Source organism: Tachyglossus aculeatus, chromosome 10 (genome assembly GCF_015852505.1).
Source record: "Tachyglossus aculeatus isolate mTacAcu1 chromosome 10, mTacAcu1.pri, whole genome shotgun sequence".
NCBI classification, from domain to species: Eukaryota; Metazoa; Chordata; class Mammalia; order Monotremata; family Tachyglossidae; genus Tachyglossus; species Tachyglossus aculeatus.
In genome coordinates this window covers 17815392-17841350 of record NC_052075.1, presented here as the reverse complement: position 1 = coordinate 17841350, position 25959 = coordinate 17815392, and the positions used below count along the sequence as shown (strand labels likewise).

Below are 25959 nucleotides of genomic sequence, written 5' to 3'. Positions count from 1 at the left end.
TACTTGAGAACTCTGTAGAGCTGCACCAGCATTCCTACCTTCACTTTTCTGCTGCAATATTCGGCTCATATGATGGATGGCTTCAGGCACGTGGAGCCCGTGGAGGTCCAGAGCGTTCTGGGGCAGCAGGGAGGCATTGACTTTCTCAAAGATCTCCACAGCCGCAAGGTGGTTGGCCTCTTTCATCTTCTGCTCATGAAGACGGCCCTTTTAATTACAAACAGATCACCGGCTGAGGGTGGCGGTAAAGACACCACCATTACTCAGAAGAAATTTTTAAAAAATAAAAAGGCAAAATTTCAACTATTGTAGCTAAGCTCTAGGAGAACCCCCCCAAAAACAGAGACCCCTGTTCTATGGAATTTAGATGAACGAATACCATAAAAAAATATGATCGATTGATTGACCACATCTGGATCCAGTACGACAGACGTGTTCCCTTTCCGGGAATCCGAGCCCCATTCAACCGAACGCCTACTGGTTGCGGAGGCTTTTCTTGGAGCAGATGGGGTTATCGGTTTCTAGAGCCCCACAACACAGAGACAGAGAAGACCCCTGTTCTATGGAATTTAGATGGACGAATACCATAAAAAAATATGATCGATTGATTGATTACATCTGGATCCAGTAAGACCGACGTGTTCCCTTTCCGGGAATCTGAGCCCCGTTCAACTGAACGCCTACTGGCTGCGGAGGTTCTTCTCAGAGCAGATGGGGTTATCGGTTCTGGAGCTCCACAACACAGAGACAGAGAATATGGGGGGCAAGGATTTGGAGGGATTGTACAACTTTAATTTCCTCCCGTCGTGTGGACATCCTGTGTTTTCCGTAAAATCAAGCCCTCAGGTGCCTTCAACCATCAGCAGCGGCTGGAATGTGTACAGTCGTGGTGTTTTACAAGGTCTAAGACCCAAAAATGAAAACCAGGGCCTCTGATCGCTTGGGCAGGAAAAGTGTCTTCTAATTCTGCTGTACTGTACTCTCCCAAGCACTTAGAACAGTGCTCTGCACATAATAAGCGCTCAATAAATACCATAGATTGACTGACTGATTGATTGATCGGTATAGCTTGTGGGATCCAATCAGAAGAAATGGCAGTCGTAACTTCCACCTTCCTGAGAAATTAATGAGGTCTTGCAGCTTTCTGGATTTCCACGGATCATGGGTTTGTCCACTTTCAGGCATGCGCAGAGTTGTGATTTTACAGCATACCATCTTAGTGCCATCTCCTCTGCTAGACTGTACCTACTAACTCTTCTGTACTCTCTCAAGCTATCAATCAATGAATGGTATTTACTGAATGCTTACTATGTGCAGAACATTGTACTAAGTGCTTAGGAGGAGATAATACTACAGAATTAGCAGACCCTTTCCTTGCCCATAATGAGTTTAGAGTCTAGAGGGGGAGACAGACATTACTATGCACTTAGTACAGCGCTCTGCATTACAAAAATGCTTGATAAATACTCTTGGCTGGTCAGTTCCAGGCATGGATAGGTTGGGGAATTTCTCTTTTTTAATTTTTTTTAAATGGTACTTGCTAAGCTCTTATTACGTGTCAGGGACTGTACTAAGGGCTGGGGTAGATACAAGCTAATCAGGTTGGACACTGTCCCTGTGCCACATGGGGCTCGCAGTCTTAATCCCCATTTAATAGATGAGGGAACTGAGGAAAATAGAAGTGAAGTGACTTACCCAAGGTCTCACAGCAGACAAGTGGCAGAGTCAGGATGAGAAACCAGGTCTTTCTTACTGCCAGGCCCATGCTCTATCCACTCGGCCACTCCGTTTCTCTCAACTGAACTATACTCACACTAAACTTTACTTTCTCTGGTCACAAGCGGAAAGGATCATATGCTAAGAGAATGGTAAACTTGGAGTATTTCATCTTGTTAAGCCTCTCACGACCCCTGAAACGCAGTATTTGCTCTAGCCTGGAAGAGGCAGAGATAGACTCTTCCCAGTTGGCTCCCACACCTGGAAATAACAGGTGGCCCCAGAGATCAGCCATTTTCGGTCAGTTCCCACTTTACCTGCTGCGCATAAAAAGTGGCAACATTCCTCATTCCCATGCAGAAGGCTTCACGGGCCTTCTTCAAACACTCCACTCTCTTCTGCTGGTGAAGGAAAGCCTCCGCTCGGTAGTCATCGTACGCCGGGTACTCCAAGTTCTGGAAGAGTGCTGTACTCGGCTCCTCTTCGACCTCTGGGGATTTCCTGGTCTGAGACAGGGAAGTCGGCCACTTAGGGACCTGAGGGCAAAGTCTTGGGCCTGTTCTGCCTGGGGGAAACCAGATGTATCCAGGAACAATTATCAGTCTTAATCCCCATTTTACAGATGAGGCAACTGAGGCCCAGAGACATGAAGTGACAGTGTTTCACACACGGTAAGTATTTGGTAAATATGAGTGAATGAAGAGAAGAAGTGCAGAAGGAAGCCACGGGAGGTGCTTTGCATGTCTCATTCTTCCTCTCCCTCCCCGCCAACATTCGAGTGCTTCTTCCTGGGAAGAAGCCATCTAGGGAAAGGGATCCCATCCGCCCACTGAGGAAAGGACTCTGCCCTCCAAAGGGAACAACCTCCATGTGTTTCGGCGGAGGCCCGCAGCACTCCGGTCCAAAGCAGACAGCACTGACCTTCTTCTCTTTCGTTCTCACGGCGCTGGAAGAGGAGTTGATCTCATTTTGGTGAACCGTCTCTTGAGCCACAACTGTTTTGACGGGGTCTGCGGCAAGGACACAGCTCAGAAACTGCACGGTCTGCTCTAGAGAGTAGCTGTGGAGAGTTACAGGAAGGCATGAATGGCCACCACTGGGTCGGGACTGACCCTTCACGGGTGCTGCAATAGGAAATCCCATCTTTCCACTTCCTCTAAAAGGTTTATTGTTTTGTTTTGTTCTTTTAATGACATTTGTTGAGTGCTTACCATGTGCCAAGCACTGTACCAAGCATTGGGGTAGATACAAGCTAATCAAGTAGCATGCAATCCGGGTCCCACATTGGGCACTGCACCAAGCGCTGGGGTGGATACAAGCAAATTGAACTGGACACAGTCCCTGTCCCACATAGGGCTCACAGTCTCAATCCCCATTTTACAGATGAGGAAACTGAGGCTCAGAGAAGCGAAGTGACCTGACCGAGGCCACACAGCAGACAAGTGGCAGAGCCAGAATTAGAACCCAGGTACTTCTTGACTTCCAGGCTCAGGCTGTAGGTTCTGCTCATCGGAAAAATCACGTAGTCCTGACTTCCTAGTTAATTGTGTCTAAGGCTGCCGGTGTAATGAACTAGGAAGGCAGGACTTCCTGATTATTAGCAAAATGAAAATCAAGCCGTTACATTACGTAGTTTTAGTTTTCATTCTTTGAATCACCATGGTTTTACAGTCCGCTGACACATGACACAATTAGTTCCTGAAAACTGCATTTCCATTCATTCATTCATTCAATTGTATTTATTGAGCGCTTACTGTGTGCAGAGCACTGTACTAAGCGCTTGGGAAGTACAAGTTGGCAACATACAGAGACGGTCCCTACCCAACAGTGGGCTCACAGTCTAGAAGGGGGAGACAGAGAACAAAACAAAACATATTAACAAAATAAAATAAATAGAATAAATATGTACAAATAAAATAGAGTAATAAATACGTACAAACATACATATTAAAAAAATAAATATGCATATTCATTACTATATAATTATTTATTTATTTATGTAAATAAATAATACGTATTTATTACTCTATTTTATTTACATAGCACATATACAGGTGCTGTGGGGAGGGGAAGGAGGTAAGGCGGGGGGGATGGAGAGGGGGAGAAGGGGGAGAGGAAGGAGGGGGCTCAGTCTGGGAAGACCTCCTGGATGAGGTGAGCTCTCATTTCCAGTCAAAATGTTGTAAGTTAAAACGAATTTTCTTCTAGGGAGAGTGTTATCAACCAATCAATCAATGGTATTTATTGAGCTCTTGTTATGTGCAGAGCACTGTACTGAGTGCTTGGGAGAGAACAACAGAGTTGGCAACCTCTGCCCTTCATGGAGGATTGGCCCCTGAAATTTGGTCATGTATCTCAACTTTACCAGCATTACCCTGACTTTTGAGGTCAGTTCATTCATTCATTCAATATTTATTGAGCACTTACTGTGTGCAGAGCACTGTACTAAGCGCTTGGGAAGTCCAAGTCGGCAACATATAGAGACGGTCCCTACCCAACAATGGGCTCACAGTTTAGAAGGGGGAGACAGACAACAAAACAAAACATGAGTCAATCACTTATAGGGAGGAGGAGGAGGAGGAGGAGGAGGAGGAGGAGAAAGAGAAGGAAGAGAAGGAGGAAGAGGAGGAAGAAGAGGAGGAGGGGTAGTTATTAGCAACTACTGTGTGCAAAGCACTGCACCAGGCACTTGGTACTTGAAAAGGCCCGTCAGAAAAAAGAGACGCGTTCCCTGCCCACAAAGAACTTACACTCTGAAGTGTGTGGGGGGTGGGAGGGGGCACAAACATAAAAATATTCACAAATGGTGAATTTATAAGTGAATGGTATTTGAATAAGCATAAATACACAAGTTCTGAGATTGGGTACAAATAATTACATGAGTGCTAGAGATGCTGGTGGGTGATATTCATTCATTCATTCAATCGTATTTATTGAGCGCTGTGTGCAGAGCACTGTACTAAGTGCTTGGGAAGTACAAGTTGGCAACATATAACAACTTCAAGCACTTAGTACAGTATTCTGGCACACAGTAAGTGCTCAATAAATATGATTGATCGATTACTTGAGGTTCTGGGGAACTAACTGGGGAAGGCTTAAGAATTCAGGAACGTTGACTTTTAATTCACCAGAAGATGGGTACGGGAAGCTTCCTGGTGACTCTTTCAGGCTGTCAGATAACCCCTCCATTCTCCTGACTCTTTAAATGTTCTTTCTTTTTTCCACTTCCATTGTGTGTGTGTGGTTTTTTTTAACTTGTTTCCCCGTTTCCTATTTGCCTCCTCCCCAATGCTCACACCCCTGGAACTTGCGAAATACAGGACTAGTGACATAAAGTCACCAAGCCCCTTGGGCAAGTCACTTCACTTCTCTGTGCTTCAGTTCCCTCATCTGTAAAATGGGGATTGAGACTTTGAGCCCCAAGCGTCCAACCTGATTTGCTTCTATCCACCCCGGCGTGTAGTACAGTGCCTGGCACATAGTAAGTGCTTAACAAATACCATAATTACTAGTATTATTATAAAGTCAAAACCAATGTGTTGTAAAATTGAAACTGGGTGTCAATTTTAAAACCTACATGCCATAACTTCCAGCATATTCCCCAGAACTATTGTATGTAAGTCTAATGAAAAACACACCCCATGACCCAACGATCCATGACTCAGCCTTGTTTTGGAGGAACTTTACCCGGCTGTATCATGGGATACATCTGCAAGTTTCTCCTGCACATCACTGCCCATGCTTCCTCTATAAACTAAAATGCATTTAAAGTTGGTGCATCTAACCCCGGCTCTGCCACTTGCCTGTTGTGTGACCTTGGACAAGTCACTTGACTTCTCTGTGTCCCTCAATAAATACGATTGTGTCCCTCTTCTGCAAGATGGGGATTCAATACACGTTCTCTCCTACTTAGACTGTGAGCTCCATGTGGGGCCTGATTATCTTGTATCTCCCCCAGCACTTAGTACCGTGCTTGGCATTTAGTAAGAGCTTAACAAATATCAATTTTTTAAAGAATTCTTACATCTACTCTCACAAATAAATTTTCAAGCGTGATCCACATCCTTCAGACAGCGATATTTCCACAATTAGAGCAATGGAAGATTCTGTAATATCTCACTTGTGGTCCTTAAAAATGTCCATCAGAAAGTTTTGGTTGATGGTTGGATAGAGCTCCAAGAGTTGCTTCTCCTTTAATCTCACGGCACAGTTTTTATCAGGCAGCAACAGGAGTCGTTTCTAAACCAAGGGACACCAACAAAGGTATCATTACCGGGAATTACACTGCTAATAACACTGAACCGGACGTACGGCTATTTTGAGCCAACGATGAAGCAACAGGGCTATTTCATATATACATATATATACACATATATGTATATATCTGTAAATATATGTATACACACACACACACACACACACACACACACAGAGAATACGCACTTTTAACATAAAGTAAACAGAGCCTCAGAAGCTGAAAACTGGGACTCCATTGCCAAGGATACACCAGCATGGAGCAATGCTATTAAGAAAGGAGCCGCTCTTGGTGCGTAAAAGCTTTGTCAAGAATGAGAGAGGAGAAGGCAAGTGCGATAACACTTCCAGGCAATATAAAGATCAAACATGACAACATGACAAAGGAAAGTCTTTTGGGGGGTATAAAGCAGCCACGATCTTGTGTGCGTGTGCACATTCACACAAGAGATAAAGGACTCTGAAAACAATCCATCTCCATATTTATAGTCGGAAAGTTGGACTGAACAAGGCACAGGTAGATGGAGACACACTTCTTTTTGCAAAGAACTACAGGATGGAGGGAGGTGATGATTTAGGAGCAATCCTGAGCCCCACCAGGGTGGTGATGGGCAGGTTAGGAGTGAAAATTGGCTCCAGAGGGGTGGGACCATGAGTGGGCTGCTGAGAGTGGAAAATCAAGAGCCAAAGGAGTTGGCTACAGGGCTGACATGTGCCTCTGCTGAGCTGCTATAGTGCGTTGAGCCTCCAAAAGTTAGAAAGAGATAATGTCTGTTTTAAAGACTGCTGGGCCCAAAGAATCTTAGCTGGACTTGTTCAGAGTTTGCTGTTCAGGGAAGATGGGATCCCTCATCTGAAGTAATCGTTATGGTGTTTGCTGCACACGTTAAAGGATCAGCAAATTGTAATATGCACCCAGCACGAAGCCCGAGAAAGCGACATCAGCAGTTGTGGCTCCTCAGAAAAGCCTGATGACATTGTATCTACTCCAGCGCTTGGCACGTAGTACGCGCTTTAACCAATACGACAATTATTACCATTATTATTACTGGCTTCAACCCTTTATACTAACTTGCATCCATACCATATCCTGCTTCTCCTTATAGGCAATTTCCTCAGACATGATTTCTCGGAGCGACACTTTTGGAATCCGAGCACTCCAGTGATCCATATAGGGCAGCATTTCCGTAGTGACTTGATTCTTCGTTAGCTTGTTGCTTGTGCTTTGAACTAATTTCTCATCCGAATCATCCCGGCGGGACTGTCCAACCAGAAGAGTACCTTCAGAAACAATAAAATTGGAGACCATCACCATTAAGACACACAGTTAAGGACGCGCAAAACTCTAATTGAATCGTCTTCATCTTCCTGGAGCAGAGATACCAAGTTGCTTATGCTTCTCCAGACCCCAGAAAAGCATGAAATAGTATGGCCGTCATTTTGCTTTCCACTTGGCTAAGAGTATGCTATTCACAGCTACAATTTTTAAATGTGCACATATGTTTATGCATTAGTGAGAAACCCCATCGCGCATATTTAGTCAGAATATGGGTGCAGTGGGGAATCACTTCTTCCGAATGCCTTTAGAACCAGAACCTAAGTGGCTTCTGTAAGCTGGTTTACCCCTTAACTAAAATGTCTTTCGGCAAGGTGGAAGACCAAAACTTTTTTTTAAAAAAGATAAAGCCCTCCCAGCTCCACTCTCACAAAAAATCTTTGTCAACGCATTGAAAAACAGGGCCTGAAGAAACAGTCATTTACTCCCCACTCTTTAACTGATTTTATTGTCTGTCTCCCCCATTAAATTATAAACTCCTTGAGGACAGGGCTCATGTCTACCAACTATCCTCTCCCAAGCACTTAGTACAGTGCACTGCACACAGTAAGTGCTCAATAAATACCATCTATCGATTGATTTTTCTAAAATGTTGGAAAGAGGAGATCGGGAACAAATTTAGAATATTTCCCCTATCTCTATCTTCCTTCCACATATGTCACCCTTTATTAGACCAGGAGCTCCTTGTAGTCAGGGATCGCATCTACCAACTCTTCCCACGGTGGTCTGCACATAGTAAGTGCTCAGTAAATACCATTAAAAAATGCAAATTGAACCCTCAGAATTTAAAATGGTAGAAATGGATTCCCCTTCAGGGAGTGCCCAATTGTGAAACTCCTTGCCTTCTCTCAGGTGGCTAAGGTGACTTACCACTTTCATGACTAACTGCTGGTGGATTCGTCACCGGCTACTTGGGAGCCAGCGTGACCTAGGAGTCGAAAGACCTGGGTTCTAATCCTGCCTCCGCCACTTGGTTGCTGTGTGACCTTGGGCAAGTCGCTTCACTTCTCCAGGCCTCAGTTCCCTCATCTGCAAAATGGAGATTCAATCCCTGTTCTCCCTCCTACTTAGACTGTGAGCCCCACGTGGGGCCTGATGATCTTGTATCTACCCCGGTGCTTAGTACAGGGCTTGGCACATAGTAAATGCTTAACAAAAGTGCAATTATTACTATTATTATTTTAGGGATTTTCATTTCAGTAAAATGTGCATTTGTACTGTAGAATTTTGCTCTGACTCAGCTCCTGCTGTGAATTTTCACCCAGCACTACAAAGAAGCTGCCAGAGGCGGTAGGATTGTACCACTGAACTTTTGTCTCCAAATGGCTCAACCCATGCATCTGAAAATTAGAACAGTTTCAATTTGATACCAAGGGAGAAAATACCTACCTCTTAGTTCATTTTTTTAAAAAATTAGGCATAACTCTCCCCATCAAAAGTCTAAAATTTTTAAATTAAAAACTTTGATTTTTTTTCTCAATCCTTTCAAAACTGGTTTACCTCTCTTCTCTGCAGTCTCACATTTCCTCCTGCCTCCAAGATACCTCTCCACAAATGTCTCGCTGGTAATTCAAACCCAAGAAATTTATCTCTCCAACTAAAATGATCCCAGTACAGTTGACAGCACTACTCCCTACCTGTCTTCCAGCCTGTAACCTTACATTATTGTTGACTCCTCCCTCTCTTTCGATCCCCATATTCAGACTGTTACTAAATCCGGTCAGTTCTACCTAAACATTTCCAGAATCCGCCTCCGCCTCTCCATCCAAACTGTTACCTTGCGGGTATATAGGCTTTTCATAGCATGGACTGACAACTGCATCAGCCTCCTTGCTGATCTTCCCCCTCTCCAGTCCACGCTTCACTCTGCAGCTGGATCATTATTCTGGACTTTCTGTCATTCTGCACAGGTTTCCCCACTTCTCCAAAACCTCCACGGATTGCGCTTCCCTCTCCACATCTCCTGACAACTGGTTTTAAAGCACTCATTCTGGTCTCCCCCTCCAACTTATGTACTCTTTTCTGCCACACACCCCAGCTTGTACTCTTCATTCCTCTCAAACTAACCTACTCACTGGGCCTCATTCTCATCTCTCCCACCGTTGATCTCCTGCTTATTCCCTCCCCACTGTCTGGGACTCCCTCCCCCTTCAAATCTCATGGATCACTGTTCTCCTTATCGTCAAAGTCCTTTTGAAATCACAACTCCTCCAGGAGGCCTTCCAAAATTAATTTCTCATCTCCTCACCCTATATTCTCCCCAAATGCCACTTTGACATTTCCCCGTCACTGAAGCACTTACGTACTCACAACTGCCAAGTGCTTATATGCATACCTAATAAACTCTATTGCTTCTCCCTAAATGTCATGTACATAGTGTCTGCCTCCCTTGCTGAAGGCAAACAGTTAATGTTCACAAATTCTATGCTCTCTTCCAAGTCTGGTGTCCTGCACAGAGCAGACACTCAATATATACTGTTTATTAACTGACTGACGAATCCATTCCGATTCTGCCTGGCCCACATCTGAATGGTGAATTGTTAAATGTCTCCATCGACATAATCAGAACCTTTGGGAACGGGATATTTGGAAAGGTTGGTTATTTTTAAATGCATCAAAAATGTTTATTTCTGGGGTATTTCCCTTCTCCCTTCTCTGTAAAGAGTTTGGATGCTTCCAATGTGTCACTGGCTCCCCATGGTTCATGTTCTTCTCACTCCTGCAGAGAATCTCAACCTCCAAGCCCGAAGTGGCATCTTGTTCAATTCCGAATGGATGTTGGAGGCAAAAACCCTTAAAGAACATGGTTAAGATTTACTGCTGTGTCAGTGAGGAGTTGTGACGTCAAGTGCTGGTAAGTGTCAAAAGCGAAAGCTAGAAAGGAGCGATATTACCAAGGAAACATAGGCCACTTGGAATTCTGTGAATCTTAGCCCCAGAAGATCTTATATTTTTGAATTACAAACCTGAATTTTCATTCATTTTAAAATAAACAATGAATGCCTCCTGAATATTTTTAAAACCCGAACAGTCCCCATTCCACTGATGCCTTGGAGGAGAAGATAATGATTTCATAATAAATGAATAATACTGGAAAGACATTAGGACCCTCAAATACCTCTTGAAGGTTGATTATTGTGGGGATGAGCTGACTTTTAGAAAGTAAAAGCTTTAACCATTTTGTTCCCTTACTGAGAAACTGTCGCCAAAGACCGGATTTTCACGTAAAGTGGGGACTGTACCTGGCAGAAGTGGGGGAAAAGATACTTCGTCTTGCCTCTGACGCTCCTAAATCCAAATGTCAGGGGAGACAAATAGGTTAGGACATGATTAAACACAGTGGATGGAATTTTCTCCAATAATTTCCCTTCACAAAACATTCCGGTTTCACAAAGATCTAAATGTACCTTTTTTTTAAAAAAAAAAACAACCAGATAATCTAACAACAGTAATAAAAACACAAATCTAGATCAACTGTATCTTAAATGAAATCACGCCAAAACAACTTCTGCATCGCCCCAAATCTGCCTCTTCCATACTTTGCAATTAGCCATGAAAAGCCCCACAAGGAAAAGCCACCACATCCCACTGAGCTGTGACCAGAAGAAAAAAAAACTCCATTTTGCAAAATACTCTTTTCTTCCAAAATGAAACTCTTTATACATCTTGGTTAGAACATCATAAGGGAACATTCTTCTGACAACACACGTTTCTTTGGACAGAACTCAGCTCAATGCTCCTTATGGGCAGGGAACGTGTCCACCAACTCTGCTGTTATCGTACTCTCCAAGGCGCCTAGCACAGTGCTCTGTGAATGGTAAGCGCTCAATAAATACCACTGATTGATCCTGGAAGAAACAGCTACACACATCCTAGGATGTGAATTTTCTTTAAAGACAGGTTTTGCCAGAAATGCAACCCCGCCTTGTAGGAAAATGGAGGCTACGTTGCTTTTAAATTTGATCAGTGAGGAGATGGTCTAAATTCTTAAAAGGAGAAATTTTTCAAGAACAGCTGAGACGGAAAATGCATTTTGACTGAGCTTTTGAAAACTGAACCAGAAGACTCTTTTGCCAGTGATTTACAAAGGGGACCCCACTTCACAGAAATGTCCCCAGTCGAGTGGTAACACGATCGCAAAGAGAACGCCGCCTACCAACCATTACAGAGTCCTTCCATTTCTCATGGATCAGCTTGGCCAGATTCAGATCTATGTGGACCACACAATCCTCTACTGTCAAAGACCCTACGAGGAGGAAAAGAAGAAAAAGAAAATATTAGAACACCGTTGGAAAATGGGTACACAATTATGCCGATCGTGCCTTGGTCTGCAAACTGGGAGTTGGGAATGAAATATTAAACGTTAAATGGTCACGCTTTGATGCGACAGCTTAACAAATTTCAACTCAGGGAAGGTTCGCTCACTAACAGAACCAAATGTCAGTGGGGAAAGAAATTAGCAGGTTGGACTAGCCCTGCTCTCAAACACATGGGGCCGTATGAATGAGTAACGGAGGGTGCCCCTAGCAGAATTCTGCCTCCTGATTGTAAGATCGCTAGGGGCAGGGAACGTGTCTGCTAGCTCTACTGTATTATATTCTCCCAAGTTCTTAGTCCAATGCTCTGCACACAGTAAGCGCTTAATAAATATCATTGATTGATTGCTGGAAAAGTCTCCACTGGAGCAGCAGAGTCAACACCTCTGAAGACTTAGCCCAGAGATGCGTCCAAGTTGGATGATCATCAGTGGGGCAGCAGCCAAAGCCTGGTCAAACTGGATCACGGCTCCTCCCCAAAATAGGATCTGGGGCTCCTGGGTCGGGATGCTACTACCCGGACAGATCCAGGGTTAGCTGTAGCCAACTAGGCCGATAAAGCTCTCCTCAAAGGGCGAGTTCTAACCTTAGTTTTTCTGATCCAGTCCTCTCCTGGTTCGCCTCTTTCCTACAAGGCCGATCCTCAGTTTCTCTCTTTTTTTTTTTCTGCAAACGTCTCCCTACTTCTCAAAAAACTCAAATGGCTGCCCATTCCTCTCTACATCAAGCAGAAACTCTGAACCACTGATTTTAAGCCCTCAATCAGCGGTCTCCCTCCTACTTTTCCGTTCTCTTGGCCCACTATAACCTTGTCTCTGGGCAGACACTGGGAGAATGACAGAAAGAGTCACAAAACAAAAATGAACCCAGGCAGCAAAATATGGAGTGGCAAAGGGAGAGACAAGAGGCAGGGAGTTCAGTATACTCCAGTTCTTTCAAGCTAACCAAGTCACTCGGCCTCATTTTTTTTAATGGGACTTATTAAGCACTTACTATGTGCCAGGCACTGTACTAAGCGCTGGGGTAGATACAAGCTAATCAGGTTGGACAAGGTCCACGGTTGCACAGGGGGCTTACAATCTCCATCCCCATTCTACAGATGAGAGAACTGAAGCCCAAAGAAGTGACTTGCCCAAGATGACACGGTAGATGAGTGGCAGAGCCAGAATTTGAACCCAGGTCCTTCCGACTCCCAGCCCGTGCTCTATCCACTAGGCCACGCTGCTTCATTCTCATCTTTCCCACCACCAACCTCTATACTCTCCCTGCCGCCTGGAACAGTCTCCTACTTCACATCAGACCCACCATAGCTCTCCCCATCTTCAAAGCCCACTGAAATTACTTCTCCAGGAGGCCTTCCCTGATCAATTTCCCCATTGAAATTTCCCCAATTTCTCTCTTCGGAGAACATGTTAGCTAAAATGTCAATACTTAAAACAAGGAGGACAGTCTTAAAATATCACCATAAGGAATACTGGTGTTCTTGGAGAGAGCAGAATTTAACAAAATGTAATGGGGGAAGGGTTGCAAAGGGAATACTGGGCATGATCACATCCCGAATGTTCCCCCGTACGGAACACAGACTCACCTGAATCAACTCCAACCGGCCCGAATAACTCACTAAGCTGCAGGGCCAATTCAGGGGGTAAAGCCAACTCCAAACAATCTATAGTTAGAGATTTGGGGGTGACTTGGGCAGACGTCACTACCTCGCCTCGGTCTCCTTCACAATTATATATTATGCTTTCTTCAGCCATCCCTCCTTCGGCCAAACTGGTGGGTAACCCACAATACCCCTGACCGAGTAAAACGGTCGTTGCTTCTTGCTCATATACCTCAGGGAGCCCAAGATTCATCCCATTCACTAGGGGATTCTCATTTTCTTTTCTGAAATAGCATTCCCCGAAATCGGTATCCTTGGTTAAAGGCGCAAATGCCGGGTCAAAATCTTCAGACCAAACCCATGCAGGTTGTGAACTCTGAGCAGACTCTACTGGTAACGGTTCACCAGCGGGCTCAGCTGTGTTTGGATCTTTTAAAGTGATTTTTGACGGGACTGAAACAATTTGCTCAGGCCCATCCAAACCTGAAAACTCAGTCTGAAACCTGGAAGAAATTTCATCTGTAGCTTCTTGTTCTCTAGAAATCCCAGACAAAACGCCGGTCAATAACTTGGGCTTTTCTGCATCTGCGTCCTTCTCCTCTGCCTGTTGGACAACCTCGTCGTCGGAATGACAGACCGGTTGTAGATCAGTAGGTTTAATTTCAATATTTTGGCTAACGTCTTGTAAGCTGGGGCCTGAGCTTTGCAGGGCCTCTCCCTGGCTCAAGTTTGCCTCAGACGCCGTCCCGAGGGGCTCAATCTGTTGATTATCCATTGACGCCTGCGAGCTCTCGCCTTCGTTTTCTTCACACAGTTTGGTTTCCGAGTCCAACAGAAGGCTTGTGGTCCACGTGATGTCTTTGTCGCATCGCTCATACAAGTCTTTCAACGCCTCAAATGAAAAGGACCCGAAGAGCTTACAAAGCGTCTTTAGGTGGTCATTCTCATCAGGACTGGTGAGTTCACTTTCTTCCACGTGGGTGCTCTTATCGTGCATGACTCGGTAGGGAATTGCTTCACAAGCCTCTGATTTCACATTCATGCTGCAATCTTTTGGTTTGAATCCATCGGATTTCCCTATTAATACTTTGATGGAATCAGAAATGCCGATTTTCTGATTTTCTATTTTCCACAGAAGAGCGAAGGCTTGGGATTCAGTTTGGGTGCACCGGTTGGCTTCTTCGACAGGACAGCTTCTCTGCATGTCCTCTGGGACTTTCAAGAGAGGCCCGGGTGGGTCTGGGGCTCCGGGAAGAGAGCAGGGAAGAGCCCCTTGATGGCAAGGGGAGCTCCTCTCATTGAGATGACCCTCTTTTTCACTAGTTATTTCATCAGGTAATCTTTCAGGAGATGACTTTTCTGGTTGCTTTAGCTCAGCAATATCTGAACAAAGCCCACCCACCTTGGGCAGGGAACTCTCGGGCACACTTTGGTCACAACTGCATTCTTGACCGGAGGTATCAGTGGCTGTCTCTAGTTCCCTTTCAGATCGGTGCGTTCTTTGGGCTAAGGAACCAGCGAGATTGATGGCTTCCTCGACGTTCAAGGTTTCCGACATCCCTCCTTCGGCATTTCCCGCTGACTCGCATTCATCGAAAAGACCGAGAGGTTCGGATATTTTAGCGGGCATTAGTGCACCTCCACCTTGTTCCAAATATGATTTGAAGGGATCAGATTCTCTATCAAGAGCAGATGAAGACTTCTCAATTCTCCTCCTCCTCTTGACCCTCTGACTCATCGTTTGCTCAACTGGCCAATCACCAACAAAATTCAATAATTCAGGCATCAAAGACTTTTCTTCTGCTGCTTCCTTCTGCCAGCCTGGTTCATACTGGGGTTCTGCAGTCCCTGGTTCATTAGTGTTTACGATTTTTTCACTACAACTCGTCAGTGCTCCGCTCGCACTGGGAACGACAGCCGTGTCATTTTTATTGTCTTCGAGCCGTTGGGTTTCATCTATTTTCACTTCCTCTTCAGCTTTGTGGCCTGTTGATACCTTCTTACTTCCAGAATCTGATAAAGAAGAATCTCCAGCGTCATTCCTGAAGGTCTGCTCAACCTCAGTGTCCGCACCGCTCGCTCTGAGAGACTGTGTTTCGTGCTCCACCTCTTCTTTAGGAAACCACTGGCCAGTGTCCAGGGAAGGAGTCTCAGTGGGGAGCAGCTCAAATTTCTTTTCTCCAGTTAGCTCCAGATGCCTCCAAGATGAAGCAAGGTCATTCTCTTTCACCAAATCATTATCCTTGGGGTCCTCTGAACTGTACGATTAAAAAAAAAAAATCAAAACTTCCTTTAAAAAAAACCCCTGCTCCTGTTTTACTCCCAATACTAATGTCACCAGAAGTTATTCGAATACGATCCATGTGTTCTCTCTCGCTCTCACGCACGCACTTTCTCTCTCTCTCTCTTCCCCTCCTTCCCTACACCCCCAACCTTTCCCTCAGGAATGCCGGCGACCATGAGACCTGATTTTTGTCCCTGGGCTGGCAGAGTTCTGGGTGGTCCCAATGGCCCCTGTAGCTGTTTCCTTGGCACACTGCTTTGGTTCTCCAGGATGTCAGTTGGGCTCTCCAAGAGGGGTCTCCGTGGCTAGGGATCTTTTCCAGGTCTAGGGATACCCCCTTGTCAGGATGGGGGGCAAGTAAGCCCTCCTAGACAGGCACGTGAGGGACAGGAGATATGAGGATTGGAAGTACTATCCTCCCACACTAGCCAGCTGAAGCCTGGATGTCACACAAGTCTGTCCGTGTCTCCGATATTGGGCCACATGGCACAGTGGCTAAATCACGGGCCTGAGGGTCAGAAGGTCATGGGTTCTAATCCCAGACTCGCCACTTCATTCATTCATTCATTCAATCGTATTTATTGAGCGCTTACTGTGTGCAGAGCACTGTACTAAGCGCATGGGAAGTACAAGTTGGCAACACAACCTATCTGCTGTGTAACCTTGGACAGATTACTTCAATCAATCAATCAATCAATCGTATTTATTGAGCGCTTTTACTGTGTGCAGAGCACTGTACTAACCGCTTGGGAAGTACAAGTTGGCAACGTATAGAGACAGTCCCTACCCAACAGTGGGCTCACAGTCTAGAAGACTTCACTTCCCTGTGCCTCATTTAGCTCATCTGTAAAATGGGGATCTGTAAAATGGAGACTGCGTGCCCCGCTTGGGGCAAAGACTATGTCCAATCCGATTTGCTTGTATCTGCCCCCAGCACTTGGTACAGTGCCTTGAACATAGTAGGCACTTAACAAATACCATCATTATTATTATTATCATCATTATTATTTATTCACCAGAAATTCATTCATTCATTCAATCGTATTTATTGAGCGCTAACTGTGTGCAGAGCACTGTACTAAGCGCTTGGGAAGTACAGGTTGGCAACATATAGAGACGGTCCCTACCCAACAGTGGGCTCAGAGTCTAGAAGACTAGACTGTCCAGAAATGACACGAACGTGTCAACCTGGGGTAGGAAGACAGGGCTTGGGTGTCACGGAGAAGCAGCGTGGCTTACTGGAAAGAGCCCAGGCTTTGGAGTCAGAGGTCATGGGTTCAAATCCCGGCTCCGCCAACTGTCAGCTGGGTGACTTTGGGCAAGTCACTTCACTTCTCTGGGCCTCAGTTCCCTCATCTGGAAAATGGGGATTAAAACTGTGAGCCCCCCGTGGGACAACCTGATCACCTTGTAACCTCCCCAGCGCTTAGAACAGTGCTTTGCACACAGTAAGCACTTAATAAATGCCATCATTATTATTATTATTATTATTATTCACTTCAATTCCATCAATTTCTTGCCTCTCCTGAGCACCCTCCCAGCCAAGGAAAGCCTTATTTTCTAACTTCAGCCCTCTCTGATTTTCATCCCTTAAACATCCTTTCTCTCAGCCGCCAAAGGCTCCAGACCAGACGTTTCCGGATCCAGTACGTTATTTTTGTCTTCACCCACCCACGATGATCAGAAACTGATCTTGCGTCAACTGGGAAGAAAACATATATAGTGAAAGAAATGACTGCACTTATATATCTTTGCCCGCCACTAGACTAAGATCACTAAAAATCTGAATGGGAAAACATTTGTGGGCAGAGAACGTATATACCAACTCAGTCATAATGCGCTCCCCCAAAGTGCTTAATACAGTGCTCTGCACACAGTAAGTGCTCGATAAATACCATTCGTTAATTGATCGATTGATTAAAATCAGGTAGTACCTTGGTCACTTCACTAACAGCCAGTTAATCGGATTTATTGAGCCAAGCCTACGCATAAGCTTCTGGTTGCCTCAACACCCCTTCTGCTTTTATTGAAGTCAGTAGTACTCCTGGCCCTGGTGATCTATTTACTTGTACATATCTATTCTATTTATTTTATTTTGTTAGTATGTTCGGTTTTGTTCTCTGTCTCCCCCTTTTAGACTGTGAGCCCACTGTTGGGTAGGGACTGTCTCTATATGTTGCCAACTTGTACTTCCCAAGCGCTTAGTACAGTGCTCTGCACACAGTAAGCTCTCAATAAATACGATTGATTGATTGATTTAAAACTCACATGGTCCAAGGTGTGAGGTAGAATGATCTTCCGCTAGGGCAGACCATGAGTTTGGGAGTTAGAGAACCTGGTTTGTCGCCCCAGTATTGCCACCGGCGTGCTGTGTGGTCTTGGACAAGGCACTTGACTTCTCTGTACCTCAGTTTCCTCCAGTGGAAAACAGGAATCAGATAGCTGCCTGGTCTCCCTCCTAGATTGCGAGCCTTGTCTTCAAAAGGGACTGTGTTCAATCTGGTCATCTTGTATCTACCCCCGTGTTTAGCACATGGTAAGTGACTACTTAGTCTCCCTGTGCCTCAAATTCTTCATCTTTAATAGGAAAAATACCTTACCTCACAGAGATGTTGTGGGATATTTCTAAAATCAAATCAGATAAGTGATGCAAAAATACTATGGAAAATAATATTAAATAAGATTATGCCTCAAATTCTTCATCTTTAATAGGAAAAAACACCTTACCTCACAGAGATGTTGTGGGATATTTCTAAAATCAAATCAGATAAGTGATGCAAAAATACTGTGGAAAATAATATTGAATAAAATTACGCTATTTGTTAAGTGCTTACTGTGTGTCAGGCACTCTAATAAGCACTAGGGTGAATACAAGCAAATCTGCTGGACACAGTTCCTGCCCCACATGGGGCTCACAGTCTTAATCCCCATTTTCCTGAGGAGGCAACTGAGGCCCAAAGAAGTTAAGTGACTTACCCAAGGTCACCCAGCAGACAATTGGCAGAGCCGGGCCTAGCACCCAGGTCTTTCTGACTCCCCAGCCTATGCTCTCCCCACTAGGCCATGCTGCTTTTCAAATGAGAAAAAAATTTAAAAAAGCACTTTTTAAAATTCCAGGTATCGTTTGCCAGAGTCAGGGCTGCAAAATACATCTGGGAGAGATCTCTGAGAAGAGAGTAGAAGCATAGTTTCACTGACTCTTCAGATAAATCATTAACCAAATCTGCATTCCCAAACTCCCTCAGCAATCACAGATCCAAGGTAGAGGGAATGAAAGCCAACTTGTACTTCCCAAGTGCTTAGTACAGTGCTCTGCACACAGTAAGCGCTCAATAAATATGATTGATTGACAGACAGACCGCTGAGGCTCAGAGAAGCAGAGCCGATTTTATGAACCGAGAGGGTAACTATGGGAGAAGCAGCGTGGCTCGGTGGAAAGAGCCTGGGCTTTGGAGTCAGAGGTCATGGGTTCGAAACCCGGCTCCACCAAATGTCAGCTGTGTGACTTTGGGCAAGTCACTTCACTTCTCTGGGCCTCAGTTCCCTCATCTGTAAAATGGGGACTGAGACTGTGAGCCCCCTGTGGGACAACCTGATCACCTTGTAACCTCCCCAGTGCTTAGTACAGTGCTTTGCACATAGTAAGTGCTTAATAAATGCCGTAAAAAAAAAGCTCAGGGCTCATGTTTTGATTCTCGCTTGTCACTAGGGACTGCATCTGAAAACTACTCAACTCCTTTGTACTGGCTGCCCATCTTTCCTCCCCACCACACACTTTCATTCATTCAATCGTATTTATTGAGCACTTACTGTGTGCAGAGCACTGTACTAAGCGCTTGGGAAGTACAAGTTGGCAACATATAGAGACGGTCCCTACCCAACAGTGGGCTCACAGTCTAGAAGGGGGAGACAGACAATAAAACAAAAATGCGGACAGGTGTCAAGTCCCCAGAATAAATAAAAATAAAGCTAGATACACATCACTAACAAAATAAATAGAATAGTAAATATGTACAAGTAAAATAAATAGAGTAATAAATCTGTACAAACATATACACAGGAGAAGCAGCATGGCTCAGTAGAAAGAGCACGGGCTTTGGAGTCAGAGGTCATGGGTTCAAATTCCGGCTCCACCAGTTGTCAGCTGTGTGACTTTGGGCAAGTCACTTCACTTCTCTGTGCCCCAGTTACCTCATCTGTAAAATGGGGATTAAGACTGTGAGCCCCCCGTGGGACAACCTGATCACCTTGTAACCTCCCCAGCGCTTAGAACAGTGCTTTGCACATAGTAAGCGCTTAACAAATACAATCATTATTATTACTATATATACACCCCAGACCCCACTGAGATAGACAACGATAATCCCTAGCAAGCAATGAACATCAACTCGTGGCTACATTTGGAGAAAATTCAAGTTAATTCTCAGGGAATTAATAACAGTCACTAACAGCTGATGGAGGACGGAAGAAGGAGAATATCAATAGGTTAGCTCAGGGGTCTGCAAGTTTTTCTCCTCCAAGAGTCTTTAAGGTGTCTGACTGAGACTGAACCCCCTTCTCCCCCTCCCCATCCCCCCCCCATTTTACAGATGAGGGAACTGAGGCCCAGAGAAGTGAAGGGACTTGCCCAAAGTCACCCAGCTGCCAAGTGGTGGAGACGGGATTTGAACCCATGACCTCTGACTCCAAAGCCCGGGCTCTTTCCACTGAGCCACGCTGCTCCTCTAATGAACTAATGAACCCGAAAAGGAGGTATTACAGTCTTCAGAACACACGGGAACAGGGCACCGAACCACTGAAAAAGAATCAGAGGGATGAGCATTTAACACAGTTTACTGGATTATTTCCTTTTGTCATTGGTACTTACCTGCTACTTTGGTTCTGACCGAGGTGTTCAATGGGCTGTGCACAGTCAAGCCCCACTGGACCGGAAGAATTCAGGACTTTCGAGATGGAAATGTTGTGTTCATAGCGAGCCAGCATTCTTATTATTTTCGCTTGGCTTACCCCGTGAACGTTGCGCCTAGGGATTCAAATTTGAAAAGGGAAATGATCACGGGGGGCTAGAAACAAACCCAGGAAGTAATACAGACCTGATAGATGTTGGGCGGTGCTGGTTTGTACCTAGGATCTACCCAGGCGGGCAACTCAGAGAACGCCAAGAAATCCATGAGAAGCAGCACAGCCTCGTGGAAACAGTGTGGACTTCAGCGTCGAAGGCCCTGGGTTCTAATCCTGGCTCTACCAATTGCTTGCTGTAGCGTGGCTCAGTGGAAAGAGCCTGGGCTTTGGATTTATTTATGGTTGTACATATTTATTACTCTATTTATTTATTTATTTATTTTACTTGTACATTTCTATCCTATTTATTTTATTCTGTTGGTATGTTTGGTTCTGTTCTCTGTCTCCCCCTTTTAGACTGTGAGCCCACTGTTGGGTAGGGACTGTCTCTATGTGTTGCCAATTTGTACTTCCCAAGCGCTTAGTACAGTGCTCTGCATATAGTAAGCGCTCAATAAATACAATTGATTGATTGATTGATTGATTGAGTCAGAGGTCACGGGTGCAAATCCCAGCTCCGCCAACTGTCAGCTGTGTGACTTTGGGCAAGTCACTTCACTTCTCTGGGCCTCATTTACCTCATCTGTAAAATGGGGATTAAGACTGTGAGCCCCCCATGGGACAACCTGATCACCCTGTAACCTCCCCGGCGCTTCAAACAGTGCTTTGCACATAGTAAGCACTTTCTCCCCCTTTTAGACTGTGAGCCCATCTGCTTTTATTGAAGCATCCCTTCTGCTTTTATTGAAGTCAGTAGTACTCCTGGCCCTGGCGATCTATTTACTTGTACATATCTATTCTATTTATTTTATTTTGTTAGTATGTTTGGTTTTGTTCTCTGTCTCCCCCTTTTAGACTGTGAGCCCACTGTTGGGTAGGGACCATCTCTATATGTTGCCAACTTGTACTTCCCAAGTGCTTAGTACAGTGCTCTGCACACAGTAAGCGCTCAATAAATACGATTGATTGATTGATAACGAGCTTACTCCCAGCTATTTCCTTTCAAATATCCACAATCAATTCCTGTCAGGTCCCAAGCCCCTCATTTAGCATTCCTGGAAGTAGCTGGCCTCCAAAATGTTTCCATATGGCACTTGTCACAACAGTTTGGGTTAATGATTTACTCAAAACTCTGGAGGATGACCGGATCATTTTCGTTTTTTTCTGGAATTAACTAATTGAGTCTTTAAAAAAACCAAAGCAAAAGAACAAATGGCTGGAATTAAAGGCTTGGTTTTATGCAAACAATTCACTCTAGAGTGCACACTAGAGTACACTGCCTATTTCAGATTTAGTGGACTTATTGTATGGCCAATAAAATGAAAAGAAAGAAGAAGAGACCACAAACCCTTCATATGCAGTTCACAACATAACCATCCGGTTTAAACAAAATAATAATAATGGCATTTGTTAAGTGCTTACTATGTGCAAAGCACTGTTCTAAGCGCTGATACGATGCCACTGGTAAAGGTGACATTGGTGCAATGATCCGTCCTGGATTTTGTCATCCAAATTCCATGGCTACCTGCAAGAATCCTGTTTGTTTCTTTTTTTTTTTTGGATGGTATTTGTTGAGTGCTATGAGCCAGGCATTCATTCATTCATTCAATCATATTTATTGACGCTGACTGTGTGCAGGGCACTGTACTAAGCACTTGGGAAGTCCAAGTTGGCAACATATAGAGACGGTCCTTACCCAACAGTGGGTTCACAATCTAGAAGGGGGAGACAGAGAACAAAACATCTTAACAAAATAAAATAAATAGAATAAATATGTACAAATAAAATAAATAGAGTAATAAATACATACAAACATATATATATATATATATATATATATGTACTAAGCCCTGAGACAGATACAAGCTAATCAGATTGGACACAGTCCCTGTACCACATGGGGCTCTCAGTTTTAATCCCCATTTTACAGATGAGGTAACGGCGGCACTGAGAAATGAAGTGACCTGCCCAAGTTCACCTAGCTGACAACCGACGGAGCTGGGATTAGAACCCAGGTCCTTCTGTCTTCCGGGCCCGTGCTCTACCCACTAGGCCATGCTACTTCCTGAGAGAGAACTAAAAAGGAGATGTAATGTCGAATCTTTTTACCTTTCAAGCTCCTTTGGTTTATATTTCCACCACGTGTCTGGTTCCCGGAAGATTATATGATAGTTGTATTTCTGGGCCTAAATGCAAATAAAGCAAAATATAGATCATTTATTTTCACAGAGTAACTTGAAAACAGTGTACTAATTTGGGGAAGACATTCCAATTCAGGGGTCCTTGTTACTTGGGCAAGTCTCTGATATGGCCTAGTGGAAGGAGCACAGGGTTCAATCGATTAACAATCAATCATATTTATTGAGCAGCTACTTTGTGCAGAGCACAGTACTAAGCGCTTAGGAGATTACAACAGAACAGAGTTGGTAGACACATTCCCTTCCCACATCTGGGAGTCAGGAGCTCTAGGCTTTAATCCCTGCTCTTCCTCCCCCGCCTCATCTCCCCGGCCTTACCTCCTTCCCCTCCCCATAGCAACTGTATATATGTATATATGTTTGTACGCATTTATTACTCTATTTATTTATTTATTTAATTTGTACATATTCATTCTATTTATTTTATTTTGTTAATATGTTTTGTCTTGTTGTCTGTCTCCCCCTTCTAGACTGTAAGCCCACTGGTGGGTAGGGACCGTCTCTACATGTTGCCAACTTAGACTTCCCAAGCACTTAGGACAGTGCTCTGCGCACAGTAAGCGCTCAATAAATACGATTGAATGAATGAATGCAAGTTGCGTGACCTTAGGCAAGTCACTGAACCTCCTAGGCCTCCGTTTTTTCATCCGTAAAATGGGGATTAAATACCCGTTCTCCCTCCATCTTAGACTGAGAACCTCGATGTGGGCCAGGGATTGTTTCTGATCTGATTATACAGTAGCTAGACTAGCACATAGCAAGTGCTTAATAGATGCCATAATTATTATCCGTTCAGGAACACTGAGAAAAGAACCTCTGACCTCTAGTGTGGACTTTATCAGACAGGCGCTGAAAGCCCAGACCAAGTCCAGGAGGGTCTGTGGAATGGGCAGTGTCTCGTAGTCATAGTAATTGTATTTACTCACTGTGGATTTTTTAATGTGTACTCCAAAACCATGAAAAGTGCTTTTCTCAGCACATCGACAGTACTTTCCCCACCCCTGCGCTTCCCTTCGCTCTTCTTTCCCATTTCCCTTCTGAGTGCTAATAAGCCTTAGGAAATAGCTTCCCCACAGCAAGGTTCATGGTGGAAAGTGCACTGTACTGGGTTGTCAAGAAACCCAGTTCTACTCCAGGCTCCATTATTTAATAATAATAATAATAATAATAATAATAATAATAATAATAATGGCATTTATTAAGCACTTACTATGTGCAAAGCACTGTTCTAAGCGCTGGGGAGGTTACAAGGCAATCAGGTTGTCCTACGGGGGGCTCACAGTCTTCATCCCCATTTTACAGATGAGGGAACTGAGGCACAGAGAAGTTAAATGACCGGCCCAAAGTCACACAGCTGACAAGCGGCAGGGCCGGGATTTGAACTTGCCCACAGTATAATAATAATAATGTTGGCATTTGTTAAGCGCTCACTATGTGCAAAGCACTGTTCTAAGTGCTGGGGGGGGTACAAAGTGATCAGGTTGTCCCACGTGGGGCTCACAGTCTTAATCCCCATTTTACAGATGAGGTAACTGAGGCTCAGAGAAGTTAAGTAACTTGCCCAAGGTCACACAGCAGACATGTGGCAGAGCTGGGATTCAAACCCATGACCTCTGACTCCAAAGCCCGTGCTCCTTCCACTGAGCCACACTGCTTCTCCGATGATCTGGGGCACCTCATTAAACTTCTCTGAGCTTGATTCCTCATGGTATGAGAGGGGAAAGTGACCGCTAACTCTCCCAAGAGCTTAGTACAGTGCTCTACACATAGTAAGCGCTCAATAAATACCACTGATTTGAGCTGTAAAATGGGGGAAAAAAAATCCCGTGAGGCAACTGAGGTCTAGAAGTTTAGGTGACTTGCCCGAGGTCACACGGCAGGCCTCGGAAGAGCTGGGAGTAGAACCTAGGTCTCCTCGCTCCCGTATCTGTGCTCTTTTGGAAATCCCCAAGGGATCTCAAGGCTGGGCATCACATTTCCTTGGAACTCAGGAGGAAGGGGCTGGCTACCCACAAAAAGGGCAAATGAACGAGGGGAAAAAGATACAATCGGCCCTTCTGTGTCATCTAAGCACTTGGATCTGTGACCTTTCGACACTGGCTATTCGCTACACCCCCCAACCCCACAGCACTTACATACATGTCTTCAAATCATTTATATAAATTACTTATTTACTCATATTAATGTCCATCTCCCCCTCCAGCTCGTTGTGGGCAGGGAGCGTGTCTACCAACTCTGTTGTACTGTGCTCTCCCAAGAGCTCTGCAAAAGTAAGCCCTTAATAAATACCACTGAAGGACTGATTGAAAAGAAATCCCCCAGTCCGTAAGCACTTAATAAATACTCCTCCTCCACTACTAATTCTGCCCCTTTAAACTATGAGACCACAAAAAACACGATACCAACCATAGCAGCATATGGCTTCATTTCCCAAGCCTGTAGGTTTGTGTTGTCAATTATTATAGGTGAAATCCTCTTCTCAAATGCTTCTTTGGCTGAAAAATATAAAGAATTTCAACCCCCCCACCAAAAAAAGGAGTTTTTAAAGCAATCCTGGCATCCATGTTTAAAATTGAAGATAACCATAAAAAAGAAAAGGGTCAATTAACCAGAGTCTTATAGTTTCATACTTTAAAATCACTGCCCATTCATTTGGGGTTTCAATTATTGCACAATTAGATGTGTATAAACATTTAACAAATGCAAGGTGCTCATTAGAGATAGATCACACCGGAGTAATCACACACTGCAAATAACACTCCCTTTACACTCAGAAGGACTAAATTCTGCCTGGAACTTAGACCTCCTTTCACTACGTAAAACTGGATTTGCTTTTCACTGATTTATATTACACTGCTTTTCTCCAAATCCCTGACCAGTGGGAAGCCAAAGGAGCAAGACCTAGAGACGCAACGTGGCCTAGTGGAGAGAGCCCAGGCTTGGGAGTCAGAAGGACCTGGGTTCTACTCCGGGCTCTGCCAACTGCTTGCCGTATAACCTTGGGCAAGTCACTTAACTTCTCTGTGCCTCAGTTTCCTCAAGTGTAAAATGGGGATATCTGTTCTCCCTCCTACTTAGACTGTGATCCCCATGTAGCAGGCAATGTGTCTGTTATATTGTCGTATTGTACTCTCCCAAGTGGTCTGCACACAGTAAGCACTCAATCAATCAATCGGCCAGTCAATCGTATT

The 25959-nt window shown here is 44.5% G+C and overlaps 1 protein-coding gene across 1 annotated transcript in view; it reads right to left on the bottom strand.

Moving 5' to 3' along the window:
- The window catches only part of N4BP2 (NEDD4 binding protein 2), a 74452-nt gene that overhangs the window by 8232 nt on the left and 40261 nt on the right, over positions 1-25959 (bottom strand). The window contains exons 5-15 of the mRNA XM_038752240.1: positions 25175-25263; positions 22680-22756; positions 20377-20532; positions 13211-15483; positions 11467-11552; positions 10549-10594; positions 7055-7251; positions 5837-5955; positions 2638-2776; positions 2034-2222; positions 39-207 (exon numbers count right to left, since the gene is read on the bottom strand). Of these exons, the coding sequence (XP_038608168.1) occupies positions 39-207; positions 2034-2222; positions 2638-2776; positions 5837-5955; positions 7055-7251; positions 10549-10594; positions 11467-11552; positions 13211-15483; positions 20377-20532; positions 22680-22756; positions 25175-25263 (3540 nt within the window). The remainder of the gene's footprint in view (positions 1-38; positions 208-2033; positions 2223-2637; positions 2777-5836; positions 5956-7054; positions 7252-10548; positions 10595-11466; positions 11553-13210; positions 15484-20376; positions 20533-22679; positions 22757-25174; positions 25264-25959) is intronic.